Source organism: Drosophila pseudoobscura, chromosome 2 (assembly GCF_009870125.1).
Source record: "Drosophila pseudoobscura strain MV-25-SWS-2005 chromosome 2, UCI_Dpse_MV25, whole genome shotgun sequence".
NCBI lineage: Eukaryota > Metazoa > Arthropoda > Insecta > Diptera > Drosophilidae > Drosophila > Drosophila pseudoobscura.
Window position 1 is genome coordinate 30,216,292 of NC_046679.1, and position 15,829 is coordinate 30,232,120.

The 15,829-nt window shown below is 43.1% G+C and overlaps 1 protein-coding gene across 1 annotated transcript; it reads left to right on the forward strand.

Moving 5' to 3' along the window:
• The first annotated feature begins 2,014 nt into the window (after window positions 1-2,014).
• Window positions 2,015-13,005, forward strand: TkR86C (Tachykinin-like receptor at 86C). Its single transcript, XM_001359966.4, has 8 exons — window positions 2,015-2,196; window positions 9,418-9,563; window positions 9,682-9,895; window positions 10,005-10,139; window positions 11,242-11,322; window positions 11,380-11,727; window positions 11,788-11,906; window positions 11,969-13,005. The coding sequence occupies exons 1-8, from the start codon at window positions 2,015-2,017 to the stop codon at window positions 12,259-12,261; spliced, it is 1,518 nt and encodes a 505-aa protein (XP_001360003.2). The 3' UTR covers window positions 12,262-13,005.
• The last annotated feature ends 2,824 nt before the right edge of the window (window positions 13,006-15,829 follow it).

Sequence of the window (15,829 nt, forward strand, 5' to 3'; positions counted from 1 at the left end):
GAGAGGGCTGTAACCGAGCTAACTGCTAGGCGATACCCTGTATTCAGAGAAGCCAAAGGCATAATGGGAAGACAAATATAATAGGGTATGGATGTATTGGGAGTTGTTGGGAGACATCAATAGGTTGTTCAATATCATTTCTATGAAAAATCACCAGAGAAAGGGATTTTGGGAATGCTATTACAACATATACAGATGCTAAGACACAGTGGGAGAGAGAGAGGAGTGTGCTTCACTCTTTTTCACTGTCTCTCAGCTAAATCCCCTACTCTCCTGCTCTCTTCTTTCCTTCCTTTGGTTGATTTAACACTTATAAGCTTCCATATCTATGCCACCCATATACCCCTCTATTCACTAGTACTCAGTACAGGGTACAATAACTACACACATACACCAAACCATACCATCGAAATCCTTCACATTCAGAGACCTTGAAGTGGAGTGGCCATTGTGCTCGTGTCTCGCGTCCCCTCTGGCACTCATTTGCAGGTCATTCATCATGACAACACGGTGCTTGAAATTTATTTCGTGGCAGCAGAAAAGCGGCAGCGTAACAAGTAAAAGAAGTAAACAAAGTTACAGCCAAAGGATAATAGAGTTAGGACACCCCCTTGATGTAACAAAACCATGATTTATTTATGGCAGATGCTAGCGACAGATCTGGCGCCAAAAGAGCATCAAGAGCCAAGGAGTTCCCGACAGGATATTGACCTCAGAGAGCACTCCGTGTCCTGTAAGGACACTAAAAATAATGTCCAGCATTCGGATATCTTTTGTACTCCAGGAATAGGCGGGCCATTCAAAAAGGTCTTCAGGTGATTTTTAAAAGAAAAAAAACAGAGAGACTGTTAGGTTGCCATAAAAGCTGCTGCAACATGTTGCCAAGGGATTAATGTTGCCGCCAGTTGTCCTCTCAACAGGTTGCGTGCTGCCCTGCCCGCCTTTAAGTGCGTGGCATGCCGCCCCCGCCTTCCTGCCACCAGTTGTACAGCGCTCAGTCGACGGCGGCACTTGCAGCACTAAAGAACGCGCGCACATAATACGAAAACAATAAACGAAACAACTGTTAACATCCGACGCCATTTTAAAGCTCTAACGGTCGGCTTGTGTGTCTGTGTGGGCCATAAAAAAGGGCCAACAAATTGCAAAGTGGTGCATAAAAAGTGCAGCGAATCAACAAAAGATTGCATTTAAAAATAAATTGTCAAAAAAAACGGAAAGGGTGAAAATATCAACAGATTTTAATCATAGAAAAAAGCAATGAAAGCAACTAAAAGAAATATTGAAAAAACGGAGAATTTTTATGAAATTAAAGTGATAAAAAGCTGGATTAAATCGAGCGGCATTATTGGATAAATATAATGTTTTTGTAATGGAATATGAGTTCGAGTGGTTTCCCAAAGAAAAAAGAGAAAAAGAAATACAATACAAAATTAATAAATTATTTAAAAAAAAGAGATTGAATGTGATTAATGTTTAAATTATGAATTAAATCCAGCTGAAACCAATATGGAAATTTAATCAACTCCTGAGACCTGAAATAATTAAGATATATCAAATATATTTTCGTGTGAATTTAAAAAGGTGTTTTTAAGCCGAAATGGAATTAATGGCATAATATATGAATTATTAAATATTTGATGTGAAGTGTGTATACGTAATATACTAATTGAATAACATTTCCCCTCGATACCATGGCGCCGCCTTGCCCCAGGCTGTGCAATGTGCAACGCCCCTCAAATTAAACGCCTCCAAGCCACTGATGTGGTGCTGGCCGGGCACAACCCGCGTGGAATCCTTTGAAAGACCTCCCACAAAAGAAATCCCCAGGACATTAACGGAAAGAGAGACAGAAAGGAGGAGTAATTACGGTGCATGGGCAACGACAAAAAGGTTTCTATGGCATTAGGTGTGTCATAAGTTGGCCAGGGATCAGCCAGTGCATTTAAGTACACACAAACGTGAGGGAGTCCTTGCGCAACATAAATACAGTCGCAGTCGCAGAGTCCTTAAGATGTCGGAGATTGTGGACACGGAGCTGCTGGTGAACTGCACCATCCTGGCGGTGCGGCGCTTCGAGCTCAACAGCATCGTGAATACCACGCTCCTGAATAGCTTCAATCGCACGGAGGTGGTCAGCCTGCTGGCGGGATTCATCGAGAACCGGGACAATCTCGAGAGCATCGACGAGGCAAAGTGAGTGGCAGAGCCCGCCGTCTTTTCATTAACTTATTTCCTGGTATTTTCCCCCCATCCCCCACCCCCACCCCCACACTTCTGGCTAACAAAGTTATGCAAATGAAACGGAAGAGTTGTCGCGTGCGGAGGGGGGGGGGGAGGGCTGAATGGAATAAAGGTTTCCCCCCCCATCACCAGACAGACAGTCGTCTGTGCTGCTGCTCATTATGGCACCTGGCAAAGGGACGTGCTCTGTCAGGATATCAAACAAGAGCTACAGATGATAGTTTTAATTGGGGTTCAAGTGTTTGCTTGGCATGGAATTCTGGTAAAATGTGGTAAAATGCAGCGTGTGCAATATACAATTTCCTAAGCTGCCACTTCAACTATTTCCAGCGTAATCTTATTACCAAATACTTGAGCCTTTGGCCCCAAACATTAAGCATTGAAAATTGCAATTTAATTGATGGTTTTGCCACTTGTGCATACTTATTGCCGACAGTCTAAAATATCTCCTCGTTTGGCACTCATTAAGGCGGCTTTTGAAATGTGAAAGGCTGAACGCCAGCGCAGAGCAGTACAATCTTTTGGTCATGGAAATATCCCTTAATCGGTGTAATTATTTTCGGCTGACCAAGAACTTAAACCGCTTTCCATGCCATTAATAATGCCATGCCAACGGGAACCATCCACAAAGTGAAAACCTTTAAAGGTTCTCCTCGAAAAACAAGCATAATAAATGTTCTTCACTTGTTATTCGAATCGAATTTGATACGTGTACGGGTTCGGCTCTGTTTTGGTCCTGGCTAATTAAGCTCTTAATTTGTTTTTCACATTCGAATGTTGCCTGTCGAAGGATGCTCTCTGAAAGTGGGTTGGGAGGTATGGAGCAGCCTTGGCAAATGAAAATTGAATTGCTTTGCAGAAAGGAGTGGAAATTAAATGCCTGTTTTGCAGTTTAAACTTTGACTTTTTCGAAATAATCAACTTCATAGACGAGGGGGCGTATACGTATTGTTGGATGTCGGAAAATTCTTTGGTTTTGACAGCTTTTCCGAAACTAAAGCAATCAATATTTGCTGCATTTTGAGTTTTCATTGCATGGAACAGACATCTGGTTATGGCTTTCACTACAAACGATTGCAATTAGTAAGTTTTTCCCTTCTGATTTCCCCCATTTGCTCTCTTGATGTCTGTGCAGGCGGCCCTCAAAGGCTTCCAATTAGAAGAGCATAAAACCACCTTTGAATCATGATTCCATTGAAGAATGTTCAACAATTATGAAACTACAATATCCATCATCATCATCGTACTTTCCTGGAACGGGAATCATCCAAAAAGACCATCCTTAAAGCCCACTCCCTGTACTGCTACATCCTTAAAGCCCCTCCTCTCTAGGGAGAGATCCCCCCACTGAATTCTCAGCTATTTTTATGTAATTATTCTGTTTGCATCGAGAAATAGCAAAGGGCCACCATAAGCCGTTGGGGCTTTGGGCGCAAAAATAGACACAAGAATTCCACTAATTGTTTTGTTCCGAAAGGCTCTGAAAAGGTGACAAAAAACAAAGAAAGAAAGCGGGAAAAGCCAGGGAGAGAACCTCACAAATAATTAAATTCAGACAAATGGAAAAAGAAACTTTGACAGAGAAAGAAAATGCCATTGGAAATGGTTTTTCGAAGAGCGTTGGGGATTTTATGAGGGGCAGGAGTTATAGTAAAAGGACATTTGTTTATTCAGGCATTTGGGCAGCAGGTGAACTGTCGTGTCCTCCGCTTAAGCTCATTATATGTGCGTGCCCCATGCCCCATGACTTGGAGTGGGTTCAATCAGGGCCAAAGCGTCTTGGACACGGCCCATGGATTATGTATGGCAAGAACAGCTTGAGAGCAGCAGCTCTGGCAGTCACTTTGCGATGGGTTTGTGTCCTCCAATGAGTGGCTGTCAACGGTGCGTATACGCAACGGGTTCCATGTCCATGGGGCGTGCAAGGCTTATACGTAATGACGTAGATGCCTTGTCCACACCGCGTATACGGAATGCCAGTAAGTAGCACCAGCAACCGATGGATGGACAAAGTTTATTACAAAGTCAATTTAAAGGAGAGTTTACCCCTTTTTCCCTTTCGATGATGTTTATGGCATTTCATACGCTTATTGATTCCGATGTTCAGCCAATGATAACGCCGGAACAAAGGACACAGGACATTAGTCCTCATCCTGCCATCCATTCTTCCCATTTCCCACTTTCCACTTCCCACTGTGCTGCTGCGTCCATCAGGATATGGGCGGAGGGCGCCGGGCGGTGGGCGGCGGGCGGCGGGGCTTTGGCATTTTTATGGCAAGGCTCAAATCCAATCAGAATGGATGGCACACATAAAAATAAGAGTGGCCCAGGCACCACGACTGGGGAATGCACTGAAAGGTTATATAAAAAGCTTCAGAATTATAGTTCAAAAGTTAAGTAAAGTCTTCTGCAATCTTCTGTCTTCAATTCCAATGGAAGCTCTGGGCTCTGGGCTTTCAACATCCCTTTGTGCCTTCAGTCAACCGCCTGTCGAAACGGCAATACCCCTTGGACAGAGTCCTTCGACTCGTACATTCCGGATGAAAATCGAAAGAAATTGTTTGGATTAGGCCCTGGACAGAAGAGCCAGAAGGAGAAGGATGACTCGATATATCTCTCGGATGAGGCCACCACTCAAGGGGCTTTCCCTGGAATGGGTTTTGTCTATTATAATGTGCTCTTTGGCCAAGGAGGAGGGAGGGGCAGTGTTGCAGTTTAGCAATTTGCTTATGACAAATTTTTCAATTATGTTTTTTCTCACCCAAACACGAGGACTGGTGCCCAACGAAGGGGGGACTGTAATGAACGAGAAGTAGAGGAGACCGCAATAAGGGAGAGGTAGAGGAGATCGCAGTGAAGGAGAGGTAGAGGGGGCACTCAATGAAGCAGAGGTAGAGGAGGTCCTCAATGAAGCAGAGGTAGAGGAGGCCTCAAATGAGGAGTCCAAAGAGAGGCATGAGGTGCAACAAGAGCAGTAGCTGCAAATGAAGAGGCGCCACAGGAGCAGGCTAAAGAGGAGGTAGAGGCAGAGGCATAGGCAGAGGAAGGCATCAACTTGCGATACACGAATGCAAATGAAACAGATATTCGAATGGCAGTATGAAAATTTAATGGCCACTCGATGGAGAGGCACACAGCAACATGCAACATGGTATCCTTGGGTCAAGTGTTGCACCAGAGTGATAGGGAGCAAGTGGACCACCTCTCGTGTTGTGTTAATAAATCTTTAAATGGGAAATGAACTCATTTGTGAGAGTGTCCTTTCTGTATTTTATGGCTGCCAAGGGACTGGGCTGTGAATGAAAATGATTATGATTACGAGGATTAAGATGATGTATTAAATGATGATTGAAGACTAAAGATTAGGCATCGATAAACAAAAATATTAGGCCATTTCCATGGCTACCACAAAACGAAACGAAGTTCTTGTGATGCAGAAAGCAATTTATATTTCCATTGATTACCCTCGAAAGCAACTCGACTGGCATTTTCCGCACAAGTTTATGGCCCAGGGAAGAGCACCTTCGAAGGACGTGGCGCCGCCAGTGGCCATAAGTTGTTAAACTTTGGCCAGAAGCAGCAGCAGAAGCAGCAAAACTATGAACACTGTTTCCACCTGCGTGATGCACTCCAAAGTAGAAGGATTCCCCTCCTCCCTCTTCACCTCTCTCCCCTTTGCGAGTTAGATCGAAAGCTCAGAAGCCAGGTAGATGGAAGACCGCCAATTTGGTCTGCATCGCTGGTTTCCCTACGATGCATAAAATATGCAGAGAAAAATAATAAGCGAGCAGGGAAATGCAGAGTCACAACTGCGGCAGCAGGAAAATTGTTGACAGTTTTCGCAGCACGAAATGTGGCAGCCACCACCCATCAAGGGCCAGCAACAACAACTATTAGCAGGTCTAATGGTAACGAATTACATTTTTGAGTACTGAAGGGAGTTAGAGAGGAAAGGGAGAACCCTTTTCATTGACTCTTCGGCAAATGACTGGCAATTTATTCGAGCCCCCACTCGACAGGAAATTGCCTATGGTTCAGGCCTCTAATTGATGATAATTTCTTTGATGCCGACCCCCTCCTTCCGGTAATTGCTGATTCATTTTTAATTTGATTTGCATCGATCAAAGAAGCATTTAGCACGTAATTTAGTCGGGATCGATAATGTCTAAATGAAGGCAAAGTAAAGCCTCAACAATCCTCACACAGCATCGTAAGAGAAATGGTCTCAATCTTCCATTTAAAGACTCGATTGTTTTAAGATCGAAAATCTCTAAGTGAAGGCAAAGTAAAGCCTTAACAATCCTCACACAAAATCGTAAGAGAAATGGTCTCAATCTTCCATTTAAAGAATCGATTGTTAGGGGATCGATAATGTCTAAGTGAAGGCAAAGTAAAGCCTTAGCAATCCTCACACAAAATCGTGACAGAAATGGTCGCAATTTTCCCTTTAAAGATTCCCTTTTATTCTTCCAGTATCCATTAGCCATCGAAAAACTTAAGCTGATTTATAAATACAAAAAACCTGTTGAAAAACCGAAATAAAACATTCATAAGTACTCGTTCAACATTTATTCAATTATGCTAAATGCGAATATTAAAATAATTGCCCATTGATTGATGGATAATTTTAATCCATATAATTAGTTATATATGTATAATGAATAATTCGAGAGCGCAATGAAACGTAGAGGGCGAAAAAATTAGCATTGATAGGGGCCCTAAAAAGTATGCTATGTCTTTAAAAAATGTTTAAATCGAATTTCATTCGTTCTCGCAGCATTTTACCAATCAAAGCAGTTGACATTCTCGTGGAAAACCATTTCCGTTTCAATTCCAACAAAAATTTGTCCGCCACAATTTTATAGGAATTTTTTTCGGGCCTTTCATTGGTGGAAAAATTTGCATTTGCGAAAATATCATGCTGTTTGTGGGCCAAAAATGCTGTTCGGGGAAATCACTGAAGCTCCCCACTGTCATTAGTAGTGGTGGTTCTTGGGGTGAAAGGACACAGGGTCCTTCAGACGGATGTAATTAGTTGACTGCTGATGGGGGCAACACTTCCGTTCGTAGATGGTTATTATTATTACAGGAACAAACGGCAGTTTAGCACGGATTTATAAGGCCATCCAACTCAATTATCCCCCAGCACAGAGGGGCCCCAAAATAAATTACTTTAATCAACTTAAATTCGAGTGAGGCAAGGCCTTGGCTTTGCCTTTGCTTCTCTTTGGGATCATAAATCTGCCAGGAAGTTTTTTCTTTCTTTTCCTCAGACAGCTGCAATTATCATAATCGAAAAAGGCAGTGGAAAAATCGACAGTTTTTCCCCCCTAAAAAGGCAAACTTTTCAAACAAAAAAGGACCGGAAAAATGTCGGCCAAAAGGATGTGTGTTTATGGGAATGCATTGAACGGCTGCGGATGCGCACGAATATGCAAATATTTTTGCATTTTCCATGGCACTCAACTAATTAATTTTCGTGAATATTGAATCACAAATAAAAGTCGGAAAAATGATCAGAATATTTAACAGTATCTTTGTCCTGCCATTTAATGCTGATTGTACTCCTCCCGAAGGAGGGCTTCTGTTCGTGTTAAACCTCTAATTAAATGGGAAATCTATCCTCGGAATAACAAGAACGTAATGCGATATACATGCGAGTAGCAAAGTTACAGCAAAATCTCCATCAAATGATAGCCAGACTGAGGCTTAAGTATCCCATGAAATGGACACCCAAGTTGCTGGACGCCGCAGGACTCTGCCTCTCAGTTGTGCCACATTTGTGGGGGGGCACGCCCAAATTCCCAGTAAAGTCATTGCTTGAAGAGGGTTCAATCTATTGGAGATGATTCGAACAGATTTATGAATAAAATTGATTTATTGCAGGGGTTTCTATAGTTCTATATTTATTTACACAAATATTCATAGAAATAGAAGCTGCTTTATTTTCCCAAAAAGCCAAACCATTTACTGGTTTATTCTCTTGTTGAATAGCCAAAAGCCATATTCATAGCAAAAAAAAACCCTACAAATTTGTATGGCCTCCCGCAATCATTGGATTTCTGTCTGTCTTTTTGTCAAGTTTATTGAACTGTAAGCCGAAGCGAATCAGAACCATATGTGCGTGGTCCTGCCAGCAATTATAAGGGAAAACTGTGGCAAATAAATCACATGTTTTTCTGCTCTAATTCAATTGCAACTGCAGCAAAAGTTAACTTAAAATTAATTACGAATCTACGAATATATCGGAATATACGCATCGGAACAATGGCCATCATTTGGGGCATCTCTCTATTGAATTTAGGTCCTGCTGCTGCGTGACGGCTCTGGCAGTCACATGCCTCATGGAGCACACATGTACAGCGAGAGAGCGAGATAGAGGCATGCGATAAGTCGTCGAACAAAGTGCCACTAATTAATGGTGGGGTTTTGTCAACCATCCAGTGGTGTCCAGTGGTTATCAAAGGGAAAGCCAACGACAAAGACTGTTGCCTGGAAATTAATTAGTCAACAGACAACATCCGCCATCCTGCTGTCGTCCTGCTGTCACCGCTAGTAGTTGTGATTAGCATAATCTCTTACATGCTAATCAGTGCTGCTCCTCTCTCACTCTCTTTTTGATTGGGAGTCCTGTGCTGCTCCTCTCTCTCCCTGATTGGGAGTCCTGTGCTGTTCCTCTCTCCCCCTTCTTGATTGGGAGTCCTGTGGTGCTCCTCTCTCTCTTCTTGTTTGGGAGTCCTGTGCTGCTCATCTGTCTCTCTTTGACGGCTGTCCTGTCGATTGCTGCTCATTTCTGCTGCTAACCCCACGCACCGTCTCCCAACGGATGTCAGTCCAATGAAATTACAACACAATTTCTTGTGGAGTTCCTTCTGGACCTGGGCCTGGACCTCGACCTGCTGCTGCTTCCTTCAATTTTTCGCCACGGACGTTTCTTTTGTGGCAAGTTTTCCCTTCGCCCCAGCTAGTGCTTCATTGATTTTCTATTGTTATGGCTCTCAATCGAAAAGTTGCAGGCACTCTGTGATTGAGTTTTCCCCCAAAACATTCGGACCAGACCAGAAGCAGAGCTTTTAACTGTGAAAAATATGATACTTTAAGGACCAACGCTTTAGACCCTGCAAAAGTGTACATTATAGTTATTTTTGCTGATTCCTGTTGTGATTTTTGCAGAGACTTTCTCACCGAGTGCCTGTTTCCATCGCCGACGCGTCCGTACGAGTTGCCATGGGAGCAGAAAACGATTTGGGCCATCGTTTTTGGCCTGATGATGTTTGTGGCCATTGCCGGCAATGGAATTGTACTCTGGATTGTAACAGGTAAGCGCAGGTGCTGCTTGAAAGCACTTGGGAAACTGCAAATACCAAAATCACGTATACGCCGCTTTGGCCCATCGATTCCTTCTTAATATCCGAAACGATTTTTGGCTCTCCGCAGGACATCGCAGCATGAGAACGGTCACAAATTACTTCCTGCTGAACCTTAGCATCGCCGACCTGCTCATGTCCTCGCTGAACTGTGTCTTCAATTTCATATTCATGGTGAACTCCGATTGGCCATTCGGCTCCATTTATTGCACCATCAATAATTTTGTGGCCAATGTCACGGTCTCCACATCGGTCTTCACACTCGTGGCCATCAGTTTTGACAGGTAAGTCCTCGCTCTCTCTCTCTCTCTCTCTGTTACCCTTTCTCCATTCTTTCCACTAATCTTGTGCGTTGTGCGGCACTTCCGTTTCCGGTTACTATTTCGCCTGCAGGTACATCGCCATTGTGCATCCGCTGAAGCGTCGCACGTCCCGTCGGAAGGTACGATTCATTCTGGTGATGATCTGGGCCCTAAGCTGCGTTCTGTCGGCCCCCTGCCTTCTCTACTCCAGCATCATGACCAAACAGTAAGTGGCAGTAGTAATTTCCACCAAAAAACGCAGCCAGCGTCAGCATCATGCGTTCCCATTCTCATCCTCTAATCCTCCTTGGAGCACAAGATTCCTTTCTCGTTTGGCAAGCCATGGAGCTTAGGATCTTGGCTGTTTCGTCTCCTGATGTACATGTACATTTACATACCTGCTCTCCATCCAGCATCCATCTAAACCACCTTCCACGAATAGGCGCCCAGTCCTCATTTGAATTTTACACAAAATGTTGCCGCTTTCGGTGGGTGTCCTGTTTAATAGAATTGAAGCATTTTTTATTTCGATTCCAGGATAAAAGGTCTCCCTAGGCAACAGACTACAGACATAATAAAGATGGCAAGTTCATATATCAAAATGCGACGAGGTGCGGGGGCCCTCTCGAGTGAGAGTCAAACGAGGGCGTATTCTGACAGGGAGGAGATACACTCCTGCGGACGTGATAGTGTGCCTGTGTGTGTGGGGGGAACACAAAATTGTATAACCAATTTCGAGGGGTGACGGATGATAGAGGAACAGAAACAAATACCAGAAGCTACAAAAATTGGAACAGCCAACAACTAAAAGGTACCCCCAGTACAGACCACAGATAAAGTTTGAACAGTCAAATGCATTCGTTCTCGTTACCGAGTATCCGTACCCGTATATGTAACCGTATCCCTGTAGAGTACGAAGCAAATATTTGAGTGCCACCAACGAAGTCCGTGTGCTTACTGGCTGACCGCAGAGTCCTGGTCTCAACGCTTCGGGTCCAGGAAATTTCCATTTAAATCAATTGAGAGATAGAGGGTGAAAGCTGGGTGCCACTGACAGCCAAAACGGGTATCTCTGGGGTTGAGAGGTCGAGAGTTTTGGTCGAAATTATTACCTGTCTGCCATGTTGTTAATGGTCCCGAGAATAGCCCTTAAGCGTGGGCTCTTTAGAGGGCATTAAGTGTTTTATAATTTTGTAAATTAGGTTTCCCATTTCCCCATTCCTCATTCCGCATTTCATTTCCGGCGTGAAAATTTACGGCTTTTTATGTCTTGTGTAATTAAATTGATGCTGCGATTGATTGAAATGATTATTTGGGAAAATTCACAGCTACTATAATGGAAAATCGCGAACTGTTTGCTTCATGATGTGGCCGGATGGACGCTATCCCACTTCGATGACGGACTATACGTGAGTATTCCCACCCGCAATCTGCAAAAATATCGTCCGTAAAATGCCTTCCTTTAGGTATAATCTGATTATATTGGTGCTGACATATGGTATACCCATGATTGTGATGCTCATCTGCTACTCTCTGATGGGTCGGGTGCTGTGGGGCAGTCGATCGATTGGCGAGAACACGGACCGGCAGATGGAGTCGATGAAATCCAAGCGGAAAGTGGTACGCATGTTCATAGCGATTGTGTCGATATTCGCCATCTGCTGGCTGCCCTACCATCTGTTCTTCATCTATGCGTACCACAATAATCAAGTGGCATCCACAAAGTACGTGCAGCACATGTATCTGGGATTCTATTGGCTGGCCATGTCCAACGCCATGGTGAATCCCATCATCTACTATTGGATGAACAAGAGGTACGTTTCGGGGGCGGGGGGCACTACAAGAGGCTTATTCATGGGGGCTTTCCTTTGTAGATTCCGCATGTACTTCCAACGGATCATTTGCTGCTGCTGCGTGAGCTTCAGCCGCCATCGCTTCGACTCGCCCAAGAGTCGTCTGACGAACAAAAATAGCTCCCATCGTCATACAAGAGGTACTCGTACCTGTGCTCCCTCCTCTCACGTATGCATTCATGGCATTTCTTTCATTCTATAGCCGAAAACAAGAGCCAGTGGAAGCGCAGCACCATGGAGACACAGATCCAGCAGGCACCGCCGACCACCAACTCCTCGAGGGGGGACAACCGTCGGCCGGTGTCCATGAAGAGCAGTCTCAACCGCACGGCAGTGGAGTGCATCATGGAAAAGCCGGCAGCGGACGATAATAGCTCTAACCTCTGTCTATCCATCAACAATAGCTTGGGGGAGCGGCAGCGCGTGAAAATCAAGTACATCTCCTGTGACGAGGACAATAATCCCGTGGAGAGCGGTCCTCCCAAGCAGCTCTGATGTTGTTGTCACATGCCCAGGCCCCCGAAGAGACAATGAATTGGTTTCGCTGCATAATGTACATAGAAATATCCCCAGAACCAACCCCTAATATACCCTGTAGTCAAACTCGAATTTCCGGTTGTCAACGAAAAGCAGGCGAAAAACTCTTTTCGAAAGAAAAATCAATTTGTAAAAAGTACTGTGTATACTAGAGCCCTGCATGAACATGCACACACGGTCGAATATACCCTCGATGCCAGTAACCCAGAGGTACTTCGTTTCGGTTTCTCCGATCACTTTGGGCAGCGCAGTCGCAGTTTTTCCATTCCTTCATTCTTTTCCTCTTCAGCAAGAACGCGACTGAACCGACCACACGAGCATCGCTGCTAAAGAGCGAAAGAGAGAGAGCGGGGCATTGTGTTGCTTTGCCTTCTCGTATTTATCAGCCGACAGATCAACCCCGAAGGCAAAAACAATTTTGCATCGTTTATCTTCGCTCTTGCGGCGACGATTGCATACACGAGTATTGGTACTCGTATATATGTATTTTGAGTGGTTTATCAGACTTGCAAGCTCTGATTCATCACTCATTCTTTTCGAGTGGGGAAGTTCATGCAGGGCCTGTCTACCATCATCACCATCGAAGAGCTGTAAGATTTTAATTGTTGTAAACATTTTAGGCTAAGCCACGTTTTATGTACATACATATATAAATATATATATCTGATAATTGATAAATAAATATATGTATGTAAATATCTATATGTGAGTGTATAATCTATTAAATCAATTAAAGACCGAAATATTACAAACATTTAAAGAGAACTTTATCTGAATTTCAATTGAATAATTTTCAGTTCATTTTCTGGAATTTGTAGGGTTTTTTTATGTTTTTGTGTAAACAAATTGTGTGTAAATATACCACAGCACAGATACAAAGCGTACGCTTGTGTCTGCCCTGCAATCTATCTATGAATGTATCTATTCATTCATTTTGTTTTTGCATAATTGAACATTTGTTGGGAAGGGAAGGGGGATGCTCTTTTGATCCATCCAATTGCATGATTTCTCCTGGCAAATGAAAATTAATATTCTGCACGCATTCGTTTGCTTGAATAAATAGTAATTTTGGTCAGCCCAATTTCATTAGGAACTGCATTATATTCATATTATTCATGCAAAGCTCCCCTGAAAAGTCCTTCGGCCAGGCACGAGTGGTTTGAGCCATAAGTAAATTTATTTGATTATTACTTAGAGAGAGAGAGAGAGAGAGAGAGAGCGGCGATGGTTTGTAAGGGTTCTGCTCTAATGCAAATCTTTTCAGAGATGCCCTATCCCTTTGACATCCCACGTTCACTGATGGATTTTTCAAATCAAATACATTTCAGCTTCAATCAAGGACGAAGAAGGCGGCAGAGAGACCCACGCATAATGGCCAGCGATTACCAAATGTAATTGAAATTTTAAACTCAAACACTCATTCATTCTCCCATATAATTGAATCACAGACGGAGTTGAATGCAAAGCAGAATCGGAATCAAAGAAAGAGCTACGCTTTTTATTGGTAGCCAGAGTGTCCCGTTAAGGCGTCAAATGGCTTGTTGTAATAACTTGACAATAAAGTCGGTGCTGCTGGTGTAGCCATTTTTATTGAAGGTAATAGGATTTGATGGCAAACATCTCTACGATTCCTGGAAACTGCCATTTAATGGAATGAAAGCATGGGTATAACAATTTACATAATAAGTCGATGTTTTGTATCGCATTTACCCCACTCTCAGTCTCAGTCTTCCCTTTTGTCCCCCAGCATTGTCATGGCAGCCTTTAAGGCGTTGGGGGGGCGGTAAAGTCAGTTGAAAAGATTCTGCCATTATATATATATATTGTATGGCTATGCCTATGTGTTGCCAACAGCAACAGACTGGAGGCGAGACACCCCGAATCGGAGGTCACACCGCAAATTGTCAGAGGGGTGTCGTATCACATGGAAAATGCTAATCAACTCACGAATACTGTTGCGTGACCTTCCATCCATGGCCACAATTATTAGTTATAGATGGAATTATGAATTATGAATTATGAATTATGAAGTCTAGTGTAAGTTAGGCTAGGGCAAAGCGGGAGCGCAATAAAAGCTCGCTCTCTCGCTCTTGGCGAATTCGCCCCGCTTTGCCACCGTAGGATAGCTAGAGTAAGAGATTTGAATTGTGAAGAAAATATAGTTGTTCGCCAACCTTGAAATAGATCGAGCGTATCAAGTTTTTCGCCCCGCCAAATAAATAATTTAAATTACAGCCACCCAAAGTTTTCGGTAACTGATTAGAAAAACTCTTCTAATTTTTCATGGCGCCCCCGGGTGGACTGTAAAGTGAATTATAGGCAACAAAAAACAAGTGACAGTGACACAAGAAATTGCAGTATACATATGCAAACATATTCGTTGCCCGCGTCGTGTGTGTGTGCAATCGGCAATCAATTTTTGTAAAATATCATCGCGTCGGTCGCGCCAACAATAATTTTTGTGCAATTCTGCTACCGCCGAGGGATGCCCTGCGAAAAAGACAGGAAAGTAGCAGTTGGATTCAAAAATCCAAAAGAGGAATCAGAGGTATTTGTGCAGAAAATTGAAGGCTGAGCTAAAGACATTCAGATCTTTCTTTGAGGTGTCTTGTGCTGAATACATTGCACATCGCCTTCAATTCTAGGCACAGACGTATGATACATATATAGTAGAGCTTGATTGCATGCATTTTGTTATTAATTGCATAAATATAACTAAAAACATAAATACATACATACATATCGACCCAAACAGACATACATATGTGAACCGCTATTTGGACGCAACAGTTATACATATGTACATACATACATACATCTTTCGTTTACTGCAATCACTGTCAACGCTCCCCCCCCCCCCCCCCCCCCCCCATTTTATTTTGTTCTACCTTTCTCGTCGTTAGAACAAAGTTTGTTCGTTCGTTCACCCAAGCCACGGCGTATAGAAAATATCCACACATACATACAAGCAGCAGCACCGGTGCATTATTTCGTTTTCGCTTTCGCTTCTCCACTGCTGCTTGCGTTGTATTTGTTGGGAGAATTTTCGTTGCCGCTCTTGAGCTTAACGGTGCGCCAAGTGACGTGCTACCCTACATCCAACGGGTATATTGTTTTCGGCTGTTACTTGCCAAGTGACGCGCTACCCTGTATCTAACGGGTATATTGTTTTCGGCTGTTACTTGCAACAACTCTTTCCCTTGATACCTCGTGCATCGACATTCAATTAAAATTCGTTTTCGATTATCGTTCTCGTTCAAAAATTTAAAATTAAAAAAAAAAAAAAAATATTAATAATAAATATATAAATAAAAACACAACCATTATGGCAGAAAAAAGTAAACCCACTCTTGAAGACTTAAAGATTAAGCTCAAAGGTAGAGTAAAAAGCATTCGCCGCTTAGAGGATCGATTAGATCAAGGGTCGATTCCTTTGCAATTACCGGAATTACAATGTAGATTAGATTGTTTGAATGCTTCAATTGAAAAGGCTAACCATTTGCAGGAGCAAATCGAGGATATAACA